A 19080-nucleotide genomic window follows, 5' to 3' on the forward strand; every position below is an offset into this window, starting at 1 on the left:
CAAGTGAATGCTATTGAGAAAAGAGTCACATAAGGGAAATTGAGTAAAAGATATCCATCCTTCTGATACCTGCTTTGCTAGTTTATCATAACTTATGCGGGATTGTGTGAACATCATGAACTTTGATGGCTTCCTGCATACATGTATCATTGATCAAAACCTAATTCCATATTATTGATAGTAGGACTAGAGCTATCATTTAGTGTCTACATCCCCAGTAATATCCCCATCAGCCCATGTGTTCAAGCAGTTGTTTTTCTTCTGTGTTTCTCCTCCCACAGTTCTTCATCTGGATGTGACTAGTATTCTTTCTCATAAGTTCCTCAGCCTTCCTCTGGATCCTAGCATTGCGGCTAGTAGAGAAGTTCATTATATTTGATTGTACCACAATGTATCCGTCTCTGTGTACAATGTTCTCCTGGTTCTGCTCCTTTCACTCTGCATCAATTCCTGGAGGTCATTCCAGAACTCCTGGATAATCCTAATCCTTCTCCTGATGCTCTGTCCTGTCCTGTCCCTTCTCCCACCCCAAGACCAACCCTAGCCCCATGGAAATCTTCCCCTCCTACCATGCCAGTTCCTACCCATGCTGCCTCAGTACCTCCACAGACAATTCCTAGGAAACCATGACCACTGACCAATTCTTATGAAGGTTTTTTTCCCCTTAAGTGAAGTGCCTGTCATAGAACACAACAGGGATGTGGTAACCCTAAGACATCATATACCTTTCACATCCCATGATATAAAAGAATTGAAATGTAATGTTCCTAGTTATGAAGATGAACTGATCCTGGTAACAAAAAAGATGGCCAATATATTTTTTCAATATAATCCATCTTATAAAGATGTTGATAATTTGCTCCAGGCTTTTCTAATAGAATGTGAGAAAAATAAGATCCCTTCTCATGTTAATCAAGTTTGAGGGTGCAATGCAGCACACTGACCATCTCAGGATCCTGAATGGGACTATAATGACCCCAAGGATTATTTGCAATTATATTGTTGTAGGGAGGCCATTCTCACAGCAGTGTGAGAAAGCTTCAGAAGGCAGGATTCATGAATTAAATTTGAATGCCTTAAACAATCTGATGATGAGACATCCTCCCAATTTATGGATAGGCTCATTGACCTTGGGGGTAGATACCTGGACCTTGATCTTTCTACAGAAAAGGATATTAGGCAAATAAAGGGAAACTTTGTCTACAACTCTTGCAGAATGGTCCAGGATTACTTTAAAACACATTGCCCAAGGTGACCCGAGATGGATCTTGATGAGTGGAAGAGAATTGCTGCTTATGTCTCTAGAGGCCATAAAGAAAAACAGGAAGAGACTAACGATTTAATGGTCACATTTCAGAAGGAACTAATATATTTAAAGGATAAAATTGAAAAACAAAAAAAAGGGCAGGATGCTCAACCAATGGTACTTGCCCCTCTCTAAGAATCTAACTATCAGTTTCTTACCTGCCACTTCTGTGAGAAGGGCCACATAATGATGAACTGTAGGAATTTGTTCCAGGCAATCAGAAATAATATCCAGTTTAATAATAAATATAGAAACAATTATAGAAATAATAATTACAATAATAATTTCAGGAATCATAACTTTAGGAATGATAACAATTCTAGAAATATAAATCAGGCAACTGATAACTCATACCAAGTGACCCTGCAACAGTATACTTTAAGTTAAGTGGAGCTCATCCACGAAATACTCAGGGTGCCACTGCCCCTCCATGTGGGTCCATTTGGTAACTGAAGTGCTGTAGCAATATTTGTATTTCCCATCTCTGCTTTTGTAGAAATATAATGGATGAGACATATAGAGTGTCTGTCTCATACCAGCAGAGGTGCGAGGGTATTCCTAGGGGGCATGATACTCCTGGATGACTCCCAAGAGGGAACATTTTCCCACAAAGTCTACTGGCTTCTAGATAATATTTTGGACCCAAAGAGTATTTTTATCAGCATTACAGAGGTTTGTGTTTTGAAATTTGTTGAAACCTATCTCCTCTAAGGTTGCAAGATTTGCTAGATGTAAAAGAACTTGTAGCATGTATTTGTCACACAGCAACTCATGTGACTTATTGTACCTTCTGTTGATAATGAATAATTGCCTATACTCTAAGTTAAGAAGAAATGGATCTGAATTCTTGGGGAAGAACCCTTTATATTACACGTTTCCTTAAGTGACACTGATTGTAACATATATATTTTTTGATTGTCACTGATTTTTTATTTTTAGAACATTTTTATAATTACATATGCAATTGAGTTTTTCTAAGCACATCATCAATATTTGAAGACTTTTTGATTGTTCACTACTGTGGGTTTAGTATGTTCTTTAGTATGTCCATTAGCTCTAAATGTAACTGCCTGCCCATAAAGCCTTGGACTATGGGAAACTGCCATTGACTCTTTAAATATTATGGAATTTTGCTTCATGAATATGTCTGAAATGGGATCAAAAAGGAGCACAGACTTAATCAGTGCCACAGAAGCATGGACTTAACCTGAATAGTGCCAAAAGAGCACATGGGTCAAAAAAAGAAAAGAAAAGAAATCAATCCCAGTGGGATAGAGGAACTTCTACACCAATAAGAAAGGACTTGAACCTAGTGTGATATGTGAGGTTGTGGTGCTTGACATATGTTAAGACACAGGACTCCTTGTACTACACTCTTTGTGAAATACTTTCTATCAAGTATCTAACAAGTGGCAGTTCTGGCTCCCCTAACCCTGAGATTGAAGGAAAAATCAGACCAGGGAATGATATTTCCCATTATACACGAAAATCTAGTCCTTTTTTCTCTCTTATAGTATGACAACTTCCTGTAGGCCTGGCTACAAATGCGTAAGTACAATATTACTGTATTTTGTCTTTACTGATTTGTGGGACAGAAATTTATTTAATTGGACCCTAATACAAGGGCCTGTTATGAATTTATTCTTGTTTTTACTCAAAAAATTTTTATATAACACCTAGATTGCTATATTTAATGCCATATAATTGGGCAAAGTATTTTTTAATGATTGCCTTGATTTCCCCTTCTTTAGAGGTGAGGTCTCCCTTTTCATCTTTGATAGTGATAATTTGGTTTTCTTCTTTCCTTTTTAAAATTAGATTGAACAGTACTTTGTCTATTTTATTTGTTTTTTCAAAGTACCAGCTTCTAGTCTTATTTATTAATTCAATAGTTCTTTTTCTTTCATTTTTATTAATTTCTCCTTTAATTTTTATAATCTCTAACTTGGTTTTTAACTGGGGATTTTTAATTTGTTCTCTTTCTAGTTTTTTGATTTGCATGCCCAGTTCACTGGTCTTTGCCCTCTCTAATTTGTTAATATATGCACTCAAGGATATAAATTTTCCCCTGAGTACTGCTTTAGCTGCACCCCACAGATTTTGGTAGGATGTCTCCATCATTGTCATTCTCTTCAATGAAATTATTGTTTCTTTGATTTGTTTTTTAACTAACTGGTTTTGGAGAATCATATTACTTAATTTCCAATTAATTTTTGATTTGCCTGTCTGTGTGCCCTTACTAATTATTATTTTTATTGCATTATGATCTGAAATGGTTACATTTATTATTTCTTCTCTTTTGCATTTGTTTGTCATGTTTCTATGTCCTAGTACATGGTCAATCTTTATGAATGTACCATGTGCAGCTGAAAAGATGTATTCCTTTTTGTCCCTATTTATTTTCCTTCACATATCTATTAACTCTAGACCAAAAACCGAGAAAGAAAACTACAGACTAATCTCCTTAATGAACATAGATGCAAAAATCTTAAACAGAATACTAGCAAAAAGACTCGAGCAAGTGATTATAAGGGTTATTCATTATCATCAGGTAGGATTTATACCAGGAATGCAAGGATGGTTCAATATTAGGAAAACCATTCACATAACTGACCATATCAACAAGCAAACCAACAAAAATCACATGATTTTCTCAATAGATGCTGAAAAAGCCTTTGACAAAATACAATGCCCATTCCTACTGAAAACACTAGAAAGTATAGGAATAGAAGGACCTTTCCTAAAAATAATAAACAATATATATCTAAAACCACCAACAAATATCATCTGCAATGGGGATAAATTAGAAGCCTTCCCAATAAGATCAGGAGTGAAACAAGGATGCCCATTGTCACCTCTATTATTTAACATTGTACTAGAAACACTTGCAGTAGCAATTAAAGAAGAAAAAGTAATTGAAGGTATTAAAATAGGCAGTGAGGAGACCAAGTTATCACCCTTTGCAGATGATATGATGGTCTACTTAAAGAATCCTAGAGAATTAACTAAAAAGCTAGTGAAAATAATCAACAACTTTAGCAAAGTTTGATAAAAAATAAACACACATAAATCATCAGCATTTTTATATATTTCCAATACATCTCAGCAGCAAGAGTTAGAAAGAGAAATTCCATTTAAAATCACCCTAGACAAGATAAAATACTTAGGAATCTATCTGCCAAAACAAACACAGGAATTATACCAACACAATTACGAAACACTTTCCACACAATTAAACCTAGATCTAAACGATTGGAAAAACATTGATTGCTCATGGGTAGAACAAGCAAACATAATAAAAATAACCATACTATCCAAGTTAATTTACTTATTTAGTGCTATACCTATCAAAATACCAAAAAAATTTTTTACTGAATTAGAAAAAACTATAACAAAGTTCATTTGGAATAACAAAAGATCAAGAATATCAAGGAAAATAATGAAAAAAAACATGAAGGAAGGTGGTATAGCAGTACCAGATCTTATACTGTGCTGTAAAGCAGTTGTCATGAAAATATGGTACTGGCAAAGAGACAGGAGGACCAGTGGAATAGACTTGGGGTACGCAACCTGTAAGGATGAAAAAGGGGTTTTATGGGTTCAATATATTAAAGATGGTCACCAGAGGATTGAACTATTATCAATCCTCAATTAAGAATAATCTTAAATCAAAATTGACTTTTATGGAAGTTCATTTACATGAGAGAAGAGAGAGAGGAAGAAAATAAGAATCTATCTCACTAATTAATCCAGGTAGATCTTAACCCTCAGCCGAGGATTAAAGGGCCTGAGGCCTGGAGGTGAATAGAGCAAACTTCATTCACAGAGTCTATAAAAGGAAGTTTCTTAATAAAAGTTCAGGAAGATTCAGTCTTTAAACTCACCACTTGGAACAGTCAGTCTCGGTCACGAACCAGCAAAGCTCCCTCAGGCAAACCAGAAGCTCTCTCACTCACTCAGCTCCCTCTTTTAAAGGGGTCACATATGCATCACTTCCAGTGCCTTCCCCTAGCCTATATGTCCAATCACAATAGAAAGCATTTCTCATAGAAAGTGTAGGGGGCTGTCCGTTGATTCTGATTCGTTACTCACTCTAGCACACATGGGTTAGGACCTCCCAGAACTGGAAGGTGCTCTCACCTTTGGTGATTAAATCTAAAGATGGGCAGTGTAGACTCAATCTAATTATCACACACCTTAGCAAGACAGTCTATGATAAACCCAAAGAACCCAGCTTTTGAGACAAAAATCCACTGTTTGACAAAAACTGCTGGGAAAATTAGAAAACAGTATGGGGGAGATTGGGTCTAGAACAACATCTCACACCCTATACCAAGATAAATTTAGAATGGGGGAATGACTTGAATATAGAGAAGTAAACTATAAGTAAATTAGGTGAACACAGAATAGTAGTCAGATCTATGGGGAAAAGAAAGATTTTAAAACCAAGCAAGAGTTAGAAAAAATTATAAAATATAAAATAAATAATTTGGCATTAATCCCTGAAAAGTAGATCCAAGAAGTATTTCAAAATAAATCCTCAGGGGGGTCAGTGGGGTGGCTCAGTGGATGGAGAGCCAGGCCTGGAGAAGGGAGGTCCTGGGTGCAAATCTAGCCTCAGGTACTTCCTATCTGTGTGATTCTGGGCAAATCACTTCACCCCTTTGCCTAGCCCTTACCATCTACTGCTGCAGAACCAATACATAGCATTGATTCTAAGGGGGAAGGTGAAGGTTTAAAAAAATAAAAATAAATCCTCAGTATTCAGTCTTGACTATCAGAGCATTGACAATAATGTAGGGAGGAAATTGCATTCCAGCCCCCAGATTTAGTTCTCCTTTCGTGTGAGGGCTAGAAATCATCATAAGAGAGCCTCAAGTCCTGCCCAACATGTGTCAGTGAAGTGGCTGAGCTCAGAGCCAGGAAGGACCAGAAGTGGGGCCTGAGACACAGGAGCAGCCAGTGGACAGGAGGAAGGTGAGATAAAGGAGTCTAATGCAGGGGACCCGCCATGGTCTCAGCACAAAGCTAAGCCTTAAGCAGAGAAGGATGACTCGGAGGCTGCGAGTCACTGACCTCACCTCCAAATGAGCCACTGAAGTTTCCTTCTGGAAGTCAGTCCAGCCTTTGGAGGAATTTCCAAAAAGCGCCCCAGAGAGAAAAGCCAGCAACGAATGATTATTGTCTCATTTAAGAGCTAAGGTGAGCCCCGGCAGGCTTTGGCTGTCCAGCTGGCATCTTACAGACTTCTGGGGTTGCCCAGGCTCTGAGGGGCCTCCTGGTGACTTTCCTGAGCAGATTCACATCCCAGATGGCTTTACAAAGGAAGCAAACACAAGTGAGTCTCATTGTGTTTTATCGGGCTGGAAGAGATTCATGCTATCCAAGGGTCAGCAATGTATGGCTCTTGAGCCATATCTGGCTCTTTTGAGGGCCAGATATGACTCTTTCTGCAGGAGCCATAAAGTCCATTTTTTTTTCAGGCACTGTTACAGGAGCGCGCACTGTGAGCACTGTACGGCTCTCACGAAATTACATTTTAAAAAATGTGGCGTTTATTTATGGCTCTCACAGCCAAAAAGGTTGCCGACCCCTGATGCTAACAATCAGAAGCCCTTTCAGCTGTGCTCACCTGTGCCAGGCTGGTGTAGACCTGCCTTTGGATGACCCTTTGGACTCTTGGTTCTGGCACCATCCAATAGAGACTCACCTTTCCTCTCCCAAACAGCTGCTGTCTCCAAGCCTGGCTCTGCCTCCACTCAGCCCTGGCTGTGCCTCATCTTTTCTTCATGACGACATTCTCCTGCTATGTGTCCTCTCTTTCCACAGTAGTGGCCAGTCAGAGGCCTCCTCCTTCCCTTTCTACAAGAGGCCCCTCTAGGCTTCTGCTTCTCTGCCCCAAGAGGACACGACATAAGAAGAGGCAGAGTGGCTGCTGTCTGTGTCTCTAAGCAACCACAAGCTCTATTTTGCACCCTGAACTATGGCCAGGATTCGTGTTCCTCTGCTGTCACAGGCTCTGCTGTGCTCCTGCTCATCCTGGGACTGTGAATGCGGCCTGGGACCCGGATCCCCAGAGGGGCGATGCAGCAATGTCCTAGACAAGTGCCAGCGAAGGGGCCTCCCTTCTGGCCAGCTGCCTGGACCCAGAATAGCCTGTGGGATGGGACTCTGCAAGTCCAGGCTGATTCAGCTGCCTCCAAGGCTTGTGCTGGCTTCTGGGATGGGCCTGCTGCTGGCCTGCACCAAGTCTGATAGACTCCTGGCCAGCTTGTGTGGAAGAGATTTCACATCATGTATTTTCCCTCCTCGGATCTTCCTGGGTCACTGATAGGACACACAGCTCCTCACGTCCCAGCAGGAGAAACCATTCATAGAAACGCATTTCTCACCTTCCTTCCAACTGACCATAGAGAAACTTCTCAGAATTCTGTTGGGCTTCCCATGAGTGAGGGTACAAGGGCTGGCTTGAACACTCCTAAGGGGAGGCCTTGGAGGGGATCTTTTTTGTGCTTCAGATTCCTTCTAAAACTTAGTGACTGCTGGATTGGACAACTTCTGAAGTCTCCTTAGCTCTGTACCCTGTTACTTTTGGTGGTTTAGGTGTTGGTGACATTCAAGGATGTGGCTGTGGACTGTGAACCCAGGAGGAGTGGAGCCTCTTGGACCCTGGTCAGAAGGAGTTGTACAAGGAAGTCATGCTGGAGAATGCCTGGATGTTCTCCCTGGGTCCATACTTCTGCCTCTTGTCTGCTATCTCTAGTAACAGAGGGTCTGACTCTCTTGGGCACCTTTGTCCCTTTGTGTAGTCAGTGGAAGAATTACATGAAAAAGTGTTCTAAATCTCTTATAATTAGAGAAATGCAAATCAAAACAACTCTGAGGTACCACCTCACACCTAGTAGATTAGCTAACATGACAGAAAAGGAAAGTAATGAATGTTGGAGGAAATGGGGCAAAATTGGGACATTAATGCATTTCTGGTGGAGTTGTGAATTGATCCAACCATTCTCAATGGCAATTTGGAAGTATGCACAAAGGGCTATAAAAGACTGCCTGCCCTTTGATCCAGCCATACCACTGCCGAGTTTATACCCCAAAGAGATCATAGAGGAAAAGACTTGTGCAAAAATATTTATAGCTGCTCTCTTTATGGTGGCAAAAAAATTGGAAAATGAGGGTATGCCCTTCAATTGGGGAATGGCTGAACAAATTGTGGTATCTGTTGGTGATGGAATACTATTGTGCTAAAAGGAATAATGAACTGGAGGAACTCCATGTGAACTGGAAAGACCTCCAGGAATTGATGCAGAGTGAAAGGAGCAGAACCAGAAGAACATTGTACACAGAGACTGTTACACTGTGGCACAATCGAATGTAATGGACGTCTGTACTAGCAGCAATGTGAGGATCCTGGACAATTCTGAGGGACTTATGAAAAAGAATGCTATTCACATTCAGAGGAAGAACTGTGGGAGTAGAAACACAGAGGAAAAACAGCTGCTTGAACACATGGGTGATGGGAATATTATTGGGGATGTAGATGCTAAACAATCACCCCAGTGCAACTATCAGTAATATGGAAATAGGTCTTGATCAATGACACATGTAATACCCAGTGGAAATGCGCGTTGGCTACAGGAAGGGGGGGGGGAATTTGGGGGAGAGGAAAAGAACCTGAATCACGTAACCATGGGAAAATATTCTAAATAAATAAAAAAATCCCAAAGGTCACAGGGGACCTCAGGAGATAGCATTATTATATTATTATTTTTTTAAACCCTTACCTTCCATCTTGAAGTCAGTACTGTGTATTGGTTCCAAGGCAGAAGAGTGGGAAGGGTAGGCAATGGGGGTAAAGTGACTTGCCCAGGGTCACACAGCTGGGAAGTGTCTGAGGCCAGATTTGAACCCAGGATCTCCCATCTCTAGGCCTGATTCTCAATCCGCTGAGCTACCCAGCTGCCCCCAGCATTATTATAGTATTATCATTATCATTATTATGACATAATTTAATTATTTTATTAATAAATAGTAAGCAATAAAGAAAAGAAAAAAAGTTTTATTTCTTTCCTTAAGTCCTCCACTAAGGTATTGTTCTCATCTTTCTGTTCATAGCCCTTAAACACATAGATGGCTACCCTTCTCAATTTCTCGAGATATATAGAGTCCCAATTTGGGCAGCTAGTCTTAAAATAGTCATTAACCACTTTAGAACAATTTTTAATGAATTGCCTATATATTTGTCTAACAGCCCTTTCTCTGGACAAGTCTAAGTCTATATATCTACCTCCCAGCTCAATAATTCTATCCATAAACTGGGAGGTATTTTCCTCTTGTTTCTAATATTCTCGAATTTTGCCCATGTTCCAGGCCTATCAGAGCAAGCTCTCATGCTGTGAGTGATGCATTTCTGGCCTGGCATAGTTTTAAGTAGCCTTCCTCTGTATTCAAATTCCATTTTGAGTGTTGTTGGGGCCAATGAACTGCTCTCCTTCCTTGGGTCTCATGAGAAAGAGAGATGATGTTATTTTTCTCTCTTTCTGACAAGAAAGCTTGGAGTAAATTTTCCAAGTCTTACCACACTGGATACTATGTTTTACAGATATTTTCCATCCTTTTTTTTATTACTATCACAGGTTCATCTTCAAAAGAAGGACAATATTGCTTGAATTTTTCAATATCTAGGGGTATGAAAGGTGTATAGTGTCTTAAAGGCACCATGTCTCCAGCTTTATTGAAGGTGGGTACTTCTTTTATGGGGAATAGGCCTTTAACTGAATTTGTGATTTCTGTCTCTTGGCTGGACATTTGGGTTGCTATGGAGCAGGTGAGGGAAGGGGGAGGAGTATTTGGGCTAAGAGGAAGGGGTTGGTCAGGGGATGGGGAGGCAGGGTGGGAGGAATGGGAGTGGGGTTTGGGAGGAAGAAGCAGGGTGAAGGGAGAACTAGCTACGATGGAAGTGGGGAGAGGGGGCAGGGGATACAGATGGAGAAGTGGAGCAAGGGGAGGAGGAGTAAGGGGCTGAGGAGGTCAAGCTATGGGCTTCCAAAAGCTGCACAAGAGGAGATAGGAGTAAATCAGCTTGGGGCATGGGCTGGGCAGTTTTGAATGGAGGGGAATCTTCCTTCTGAATTTTAAAACTACTGAAGTGTTTCTCAGTTTTGTCTACTTGAGTCTGCAATTTATTTGTTTTTTTAACCCTTAACTTCTGTGTATTGGCTCCTAGGTGGAAGAGTGGTAAGGGTGGGCAATGGGGGTCAAGTGACTTGCCCAGGGTCACACAGCTGGGAAATGTCTGAGACCGGATTTGAACCCAGGACCTCCCATCTCTAGGCCTGACTCTCAATCCACTGAGCTACCCAGATGTCCCCTTGAGTCTGTAATTTAATCAAAATAACCTTGTGTTGATTTCTCTTGAGGAGAAAATATGCTATGAATGAGCCCTCCAGGAACAGCGCTAAGTACAACCATTCCGAAATGCTGAACAGTTCAAACTCTCAAATTCTCTGCTAGGTCAGGCTTCTTCCAAGTTACTGAAAGCCCAAAATTCTCTCCCTGCTAGCATGATCTGAAATGCCAATCTTAGACACGCCTCTCTCAGCTAGTTTTAAAAAATAGAGTCTGCTGAAAGGATTTGGTCAGAGGCTGTTATCCAGGGTAAACCAAAGCTTTCTCTTTTTTAGTCTCCTAGGTAAGGGAATCTTCAGCTCGCTCTCTCTCTCTCACAGAAGTCTGTCAGGACCTATTCTTCCTTAGAAATCATTCTGCTCTTAAAGAGACCAAGAGAGATTAAGAAAATCTCTTTAATAATGGACAGCTGAGAAATAGTTCTACTCCACTCTATTTAAACGTGTCCAGAAGTCTTATCATATCTAACTTTCTAAAATTCTATTCATTTCTTGAATTCTCATTCATTTTTGCTTAGGTTCATCCAGTCGGAGAGGAGTACATTTTTAAAAATTTAGAATATTTTTCCACGGTTACATGATTCATGTTCTCTCCCACCCCTCTTCCCACTCCACACTCAGCACTGATAAGCAATTCCACTGGGTTATACATTTTATTACTTAAAACCTATTTCCATGTTATTCATATTTGCAATGATCTTTTAAGACCAAAACCTCAAATCATATACCCAGAGAAAGAGATGATAAATCATGTTTTTCTTCCGCGTTTCTGCTCCCACCATTCTTTCTTTGGATGTGGAGAGCATCTTTCTCTCAAGTGCCTCGGGACTGTCCTGGGTCCTTGCATTGCTGCGATCATCCCACAATGGTTCACTTTCTGTGTACAACGTTCTCCTGGTTCTGCTCCTTTCACTCCGTGTCAGTTCATGAAGGTCTTTCCAGTTCTTATAGAAATCAAGCAGTTCATCATTCCTTACTGCACAATAGTGTTCCATCGCCATCACATACCACAATTTGTTTGGCCATTCCCCCAACAACCTCTAGGAAGACTAAACGCAGGACCTCACTGGTATAGTTTTCCTGCCTCTTTCCACCTGTAACTCATTTAACTTTTCCTTAAAAGAATTTAGATACTCTATTTGGTGTATCTGGGTTCAGTATTGATGTTAGCAAAGTGTATTTTCCTTGATTATCTCTTCTTATTAGGACTGTTTTTAGTTTTGCTTTGTCTGACTTCACTTTTGCTACGCTTGCCATTTTAAGTGTAGCTGATGTGAATCAGATTCTGCTCCAGTCCCCTCCTTTAACTCTCAGTGTCTTCAGGTTTGAACAGCATATTGCTGGATTCTGTTTTCTAATCCATCCTGCTCTCCTCTTACATTTTATAACTGACTTCGTTACATCCATTTATAATTGCTAACTAGCCATTTCCTACCTCCTTATTCTCTTCTATTTACCTTTATCATTTTTAGACTGTCCCCTCCTCAAATTCTGATCATTAACACTAACCTCTCTGAATCTACACTCTTAGCATCATCCTTTTTCTTGGCCCCCTCACCTCCTCCTTCCCCAGCTGTGTTTCTGTACATAAACATATACACATAAAATATCTACTTCTTACCCCGAATTTTCCCTCCATTGGAAAAAATTTTCCATGAACACCTTTTTAAAATGAGGTAATTTGCACCATTTTTCTTTCCCTTCTCCCCTTTCCTAGTGCATCCCTCTTTCCCACTACTCCATTCTTCTTTTGGGATCATCTCCACACAATAGACGCATACCCATTCCCTCCTAGGAGACTCCTCACTAACTGAATGATCATAAAGTTCTTAGCAGATACATGTGGCATGTTCCCAAAGAGGATTCTAAAGCATTTAACCTTTTCAGGTGTCATTTCTCACTCAATTTTACCTTTTTATCCTTTTAAAAAAAATTTGTGCTTGAATGTCAAATTTCATTGACTTTTAGGAATGCTGACATATCTTCTAATTAAATAACCATTCCCTACCACCCCCTTCCCCTTTAAGACTATACTGAGATTTCCTGGGTAGGTTATTTTACTTGTTATAAGTACCTTTTTTGCCATCGTACTTCTTTTGCCTTCCAGAATATCATATTCCAAATTCTCTAGTCCTTAAGAGTAAAAACTACTAAATATTGTGTAATTCTGATTATGATATCATGGTATTTCAATTCTTCCTTTCTAGCAGTTTGGAGTACTTTCTCCTTAAGATTTATAGATCTTGCTTAATATTCCTGGAAGTTTTCATCTTGGGATTTCTTTCAGGAAGTGATCGGTGGGCTCTTTGAATTTTTACTTTGGCCCTCTAGTTATCAGATTTCTGAGTAGTATTCTGTTATATTATCTTGATATAGGATGTCTAAGCTCTTCTGTTATCATGGCTTATGGGTACTTCAATAATTCTAAGAATTAATACTAAAATAGGAGAGCAGTAAGGTCTAGGCAACTAGGGTTCAGTGAGTTGCCCAGGGTCACACAGCTAAGAAGTATCTAAGGCCAGATTTGAACCGAGGTCTTCTGGACTTCACACCCGGTACTCTATCCCCTGGACTATCTAGCCGTCCCTACTCCAATAATTTTTAAAGTATCTTCACTTCATCCCCTTTCCAAATCAGCTATTTTGCCTAGGAGAAAAGTTTCTGTATTTTTTCCCCTTTTTTGACTGTTTTATTCTCTTGATGATTCACATATTTCTTAGCTTCCACTTGATCAATTCTAATTTTGAAGGAGTTATTGAAATACAATGAATATTTGTGCCTATTTTATTATTTAGCCAATTATGATTTTTAAGGAATATTTTCCTCTTTTGAGTGCCTTTTACTAAGCTTTTTATTCCCACCATAATATTCGTGATTTGCTTTTTATTTCTTTTCCCCAAATTTTCCTCTACCATTTTGATTTGATTTTTAAAATCTTTCTAGAGCTCTTCCAAGGATCTTTGCTAACCTTGTGTCCACTCTGCATTTCTCCTTGAGGCTTTGTTTGTACTCAAGGAAGGCAACCTTCTTAATTTATAGGGCAGTATGCAGGCACAGGAAAGCTATTGCTTTCCCAGTTATATACGTAGAGAGCATCTGAGGTAGGAATTGAAGACTTCCTGACTCTAAACTCTGTGCCCTATCATTATACATACTGCCTGCCTGAACACCATTTTGAGTATCATTTTCAATGATAAGAAATATGACTAAATTATGCAAAACTTTAAACTCGTGGCCCTACTATGAGACTCATGACCCAAAGAATAGTAATAATAGTGAGCATTTACATCAAGTGATTTAATAGTTGCAAAGCACTTTACAGAGAGTACCTCATTTGATCCTCACATCAACCCAATGAGGTGGGTGTCCTTAATGTACACATTCTTCAGTTAAGGAAAAGAGAGGCAGTAAAATATTAAATGTCTTAACCAGGTTCACACAGTTAGTTTCAGATATTGGATATGAATTCAGGTCTTCTGACTGCAATAGAAACATTATTCACTGTGTTACCTATTAGCCTAAAGAAATTATGACTGACATTAACCAAAATATACTAGAACTTTTTTGTGTCATCAAAGAACAGGAAACAAGGGAGTATTTTAATCAACTAGGGAATGGCTGATGAATTTATGGTATAAGAATGCTATGCAATGTTACTAAGGAGTAATGAGAAACAATAGCATTTCAGGAGAAAATGTATTACCTTTATCGGTGTTTGTGCACAATGTGAAGTTTACATTATTTAATTAAACCTGTACTAATGCAAAAAGGATTTGTTTGCTAATTTGATCCCTAAGCTTTATTCTCCAATGTACAGTCAAGAATAAATCCATGTGAAAGCTTTCCTACAATCATGGTTTTTATAAGCCTTCCTTCCAGTGTGAAGATTCTGATGTCTAGGAACCTTTCCCTTCCAGCAAAAGGCATGTGCCTGGAAGCACATTCCTAAAGTAGGAATTGAAACTTCCTGACTCTAAACTCTGTGCCCTATCATTATACTTGCTGCCTGCCTGAACACTGTTTTGAGTTTCATTTTCAATGATGAGAAATGTGACTAAATCGTCCAAAATTTTAAACCTATAGCTCTACTACTATGAAACTTATGACCCAAGGAATAGTAATAATAGTGAGCATTTACATCAAAGGACTTAATGTTTGCAAAGCACTTTACAGATTTCCACTATGAATCTTCTGATGATGTCCCTAAGTAAGAGATGATCTTTGACTGAAGGACTTCCCACACTGAGTCCATATTCAGCTTGTCCTCAGGATGACTAATAAAGCTTTGTCCTCCATTTCAATGCTTTTTCTCACTCATTACTCTGATAATATTTCTCTCAAGGATGAATTCTTTCTTGGGAAATAAGGGATGACTGTTTCCTGGAGGTTTTACTACATTGCTTACCTTCATAAAGTTTCTCTCCAGAGTGGATTCTCTGGTGTAGAGCAAGATTGAAACTGTGTGAAAGTCTTGTCACATTATTTACATTCATAAGGTTTCTCTCCAGTGTGGATTCTCTGATGCTTAGCAAGATTATTCCTTTGTGTGAAACTCTTACCACACTGTTTACATTCATAAGGTTTCTCTCCAGTGTGGATTCTCTGATGTACAGCAAGAGAGCTCGTCTTTGTGAAAGCCTTTCCACATTGTTTACATTCATAAGGTTTCTCTCCAGTGTGGATTCTCTGATGAACTATAAGAGATGAACGATTGCTAAATGATTTGCCACAGTCATCACATTCATAGGGTTTCTCTCCAGTGTGGATTCTCTGATGTTCAGCAAGATGGGAGCTTTTTCTGAAAGTCTTTCCACATTGATTACATTCATAGAGTTTCTCTCCAGAGTGGATTTTCTTATGAATATCAAGATGGCCCGTCTGTGTGAAAGCTTTTCCACATTGATAACATGTATACGGTTTCTCTCCAGTGTGGATTCTCTGATGAACACGAAGAGATGAGCGGTCCCTAAAAGGTTTGCCACAATAATCACATTCATAAGGTTTCTCTCCAGTGTGGATTCTCTGATGAACAAGAAGAGCTGAATGGTTGCTAAAAGCTTTGCCACAATCATCACATTCATAAGGTTTCTCTCCAGTGTGGATTTTCTGGTGTAGAGCAAGATTGGAGCTCTGTGTGAAAGTCTTTCCACATTGTTTACATGCATAGGGTTTCTCTCCAGTGTGGATTCTCTGATGTTTAAGGCAATCAGAATTGGATCTGAAAGTCTTTCCACATTGATTACATTCATAAGGTTTTTCTCCAGTGTGGATTTTCTTATGTTCAGCAAGACTGAAATAATGCCTGAAAGTCTTTCTACATTGATTACATTCATAAGGTTTCTCTCCAGTGTGGATTCTCTGATGTTGAGCAAGTCTGTCTGGCCTTGGGAAAGCCTTTCCACATTGCTTACATTCATAAGGTTTCTCTCCAGTGTGGGTTCTCTGATGAACACCAAGATTGAACTTGTGTCTGATACTCTTTCCACATTGATTACACTCATAAGGTTTCTCTCCAGTGTGGATTCTCTGATGTGAAGTAAGACTGGAGTTCAGCCTAAAACTCTTTCCACATTGATGGCATTTATAAGGCTTTTCTCCAGTGTGGATTCTCTTATGTTGAGCAAGTCTGGATGACTTTCTGAAAGCCTTTCCACAATGATTACATTCATAAGATTTTTCTCCAGTGTGGATTCTCTGATGATCAGTAAGAGTGGAACTCTGTCTAAAGCTCTTTCCACACTGATTACATTCATAAGGTTTCTCTCCAGAGTGGATTCTCTGATGTACAACAAGATGGGATTTCTTTGTGAAAGTCTTTCCACATTGCTTACATCCAAGAGGTTGCTCTACAGTATGACTTCTTTTACATGCATTAAGGGATGAGTTTTCACAGAGAGTTTTACTACATTCAGGATTCTCATTAGATGTCTCTCTAGTATGAATTTTCTGATGGGAAATAAGTGATGACTGTCTCCTGAAGGCTTGCCCACATTGCATACATTTATGCAGCTTTGTGCTACTATGAAATTTTTGGTGTTGCTTCAGTGTTAACTGTTTCTTAAAAATGTTACCACAGTCATTACACTCATAACATTTCTTTCCATTTTGAAATTTATGATGGTAAGTGAGCTCTGAATTATGACTGAAGGCCTCCTCAACTGCATTTATATGTGTATAAAGTATTTCTCCAGCATGACTTTTCTGATGTCTAATTAGTTCTGATTTTAAGTTGAAAGTCATCTCACAGTTACTACACTCATAGGTTTGTAATACTGGAGGCTTCTCATGAGACTCAACGAACTCCACTTGTTCAGTAAAGCATTCCCTATATTTACCATCCTGAGAAGAGTCATGGCCTGACCTCCTTTTCTTATGCTGACTTAAGATGGAATATTGCCTGATATTCTTTCCATTTTTATGAAATTCATGGTGAAACTTTTGTGTTTTTTCTATCTTGAAATCAGAGTCACAGATTTCTCTCAGAGTGAAGTCACAGTGATCATCATTCATGAATTTTTGTTGTGACTCTTCTCTGAGCTTTATATTAGTCTCACTCATTTCAAGCTTCCTCCCTCCATCTGAAGGAAACAAAGACAGCCATACATGAGGACAGATACACATAAATCCAGACAGATAAGTTTCTTACCACTGAAAGAAAGTAGACTTATTCATCATTTATTTTCCTGCAAATAGAAGAGATTTCAGAACTCAAGTGAACAGAATCAATCATTTGAAAGTTCTATTACCATACATCCCCATGTTATCTTAATTTATAGAAAGTTCCAGGTACAACAGTGCTGGAGCATCATACAAACTGAACAATAAGCAGGACCACCATTCTCATTACATTCCCATTTTGGGCCATGAACTCAAAATGTCTGAATAAAATGACCAATTTCCCTTCAACTGAGACCAAAAATCAAACCCTTTGAATGGGCACGCTCTTTTCACAGTACTAGATGCTTTTTCTACAATGAACTTTCTTTTTCTTTCTAAAAGAAAAATAATTTTATTATTATATGTGTTCTTATTTATATTTCATTTTCTCTACAATCTTTACCTTCTGTCTTAATATCAATCCAAGACTGAATAAGAAGGGATGGTAATCAAGGTAAAGTGATTTGTCCATGGTCACACAACTAGGGATTTTTTGAGGACAGATTTAAACCCAGGTACCCTTGAATCTACACTTGCTCTATCCACTCTGTTACCTAGTTTTTCTTCACATGTTCTTATGTCTGTGTGTGCACAGATCATTATGTAAGAGCAACCATCTTAGCTGTGGAGATAATCCCATTCTCGGGGCAGAAAGTGAGGAAGGACAAGAAGCCTCTTGATGAGGGTAAAGGAGAAGAATACATAATCTGACTTGAAGGTTAACGTAAAAAAAAAAAAAAAAAGATCAAAACTAAGACCTTGGCTACTAGCCCCATCAATACCTGTTGAATTGAAGGAAAAGAACAAAAGAAGGATTTGATTTTGTCCTCTTGTGCCAAAGATCACTGCAGATGGTGAGTGCAACCATCAAAATCCCTCCTCATTAGGGGGAAAGCTATGGGAAATCTGCATGGCCTACTAAAAAGCAAAGACATCACTTTCCTCACAAAGATCCAAGTAGCCAAGGCTAGACTTTTTCCAGCAGTGATGTATGGCTTGGAGAATTGGACTGTAACACGAATGCTGAGCATCACAGAATGGACACTTTCAAACTGAGAAGATTTTTGAGAGGTTCTTCGACAGCAAGAAGATCAAATCAGTCAATACTTGGATGAATGAATTCAAAGAATTCCCTGGAAGGTAAAATACTGAAGTGGTAGCTTAAGTATTTTGGCCATTTAATGAGAAAGTAAGACTAACTGGATGTTGGCAAAGATAACAGGAAAAGGGGATGAGGGGGTGGGAGGGGCTGAGATGGATAGTGTCATGGAAACAATGTACAGGAACTTCAACAGAGATAGTGGAGAAAAGAAGAAGCTGGCATAGTCCATGGAATCATAAAGGATTGGACAAGACCTAACAAGTGAGGTTGACAACAATTATTTTGAGTTCCAACATTTCTGAAGTACAAATGTACCAGGACCCCCCATCTCCCAGTCTGGCTCTATCCACTGAGCCACCAGGCTGTCCCTCCACTTCACTTTCTTCAATCCTCTCTTCACATGCTAATGTTCTTTACATTTTTTATTAGCTTGTGGTCCTTCCAGTTTCTCTTTATTGATCCGTTCCATGCATCATTACAGTCATTCCTTGTCACTGTCATATCTTAAGTTCAGAAATACTTCTGGTCTTGGGGAGTCATTTTCAAGGTTAAACCAAACTTTCCTTCTATTGGATTCAGATCCATAGATGTGTTACTTGTGGCTC

The 19080-nt window shown here is 39.2% G+C and overlaps 1 protein-coding gene across 1 annotated transcript; it reads right to left on the reverse strand.

Moving 5' to 3' along the window:
• Nucleotides 1-15228: 15228 nt before the first annotated feature.
• On the reverse strand, nt 15229-18404 carry LOC123239426 (zinc finger protein 665-like; the record flags this gene model as incomplete). Its single annotated transcript, XM_044666695.1, has 3 exons — nt 18321-18404; nt 16271-16455; nt 15229-16186 (listed from the first exon to the last, which is right to left on the reverse strand). Coding segments are annotated over exons 1-3 (1227 nt in total), but the record flags the coding sequence as incomplete, so codon positions are not given.
• Nucleotides 18405-19080: the final 676 nt, after the last annotated feature.

Source organism: Gracilinanus agilis, chromosome 3, assembly GCF_016433145.1.
Source record: "Gracilinanus agilis isolate LMUSP501 chromosome 3, AgileGrace, whole genome shotgun sequence".
NCBI classification, from domain to species: Eukaryota; Metazoa; Chordata; class Mammalia; order Didelphimorphia; family Didelphidae; genus Gracilinanus; species Gracilinanus agilis.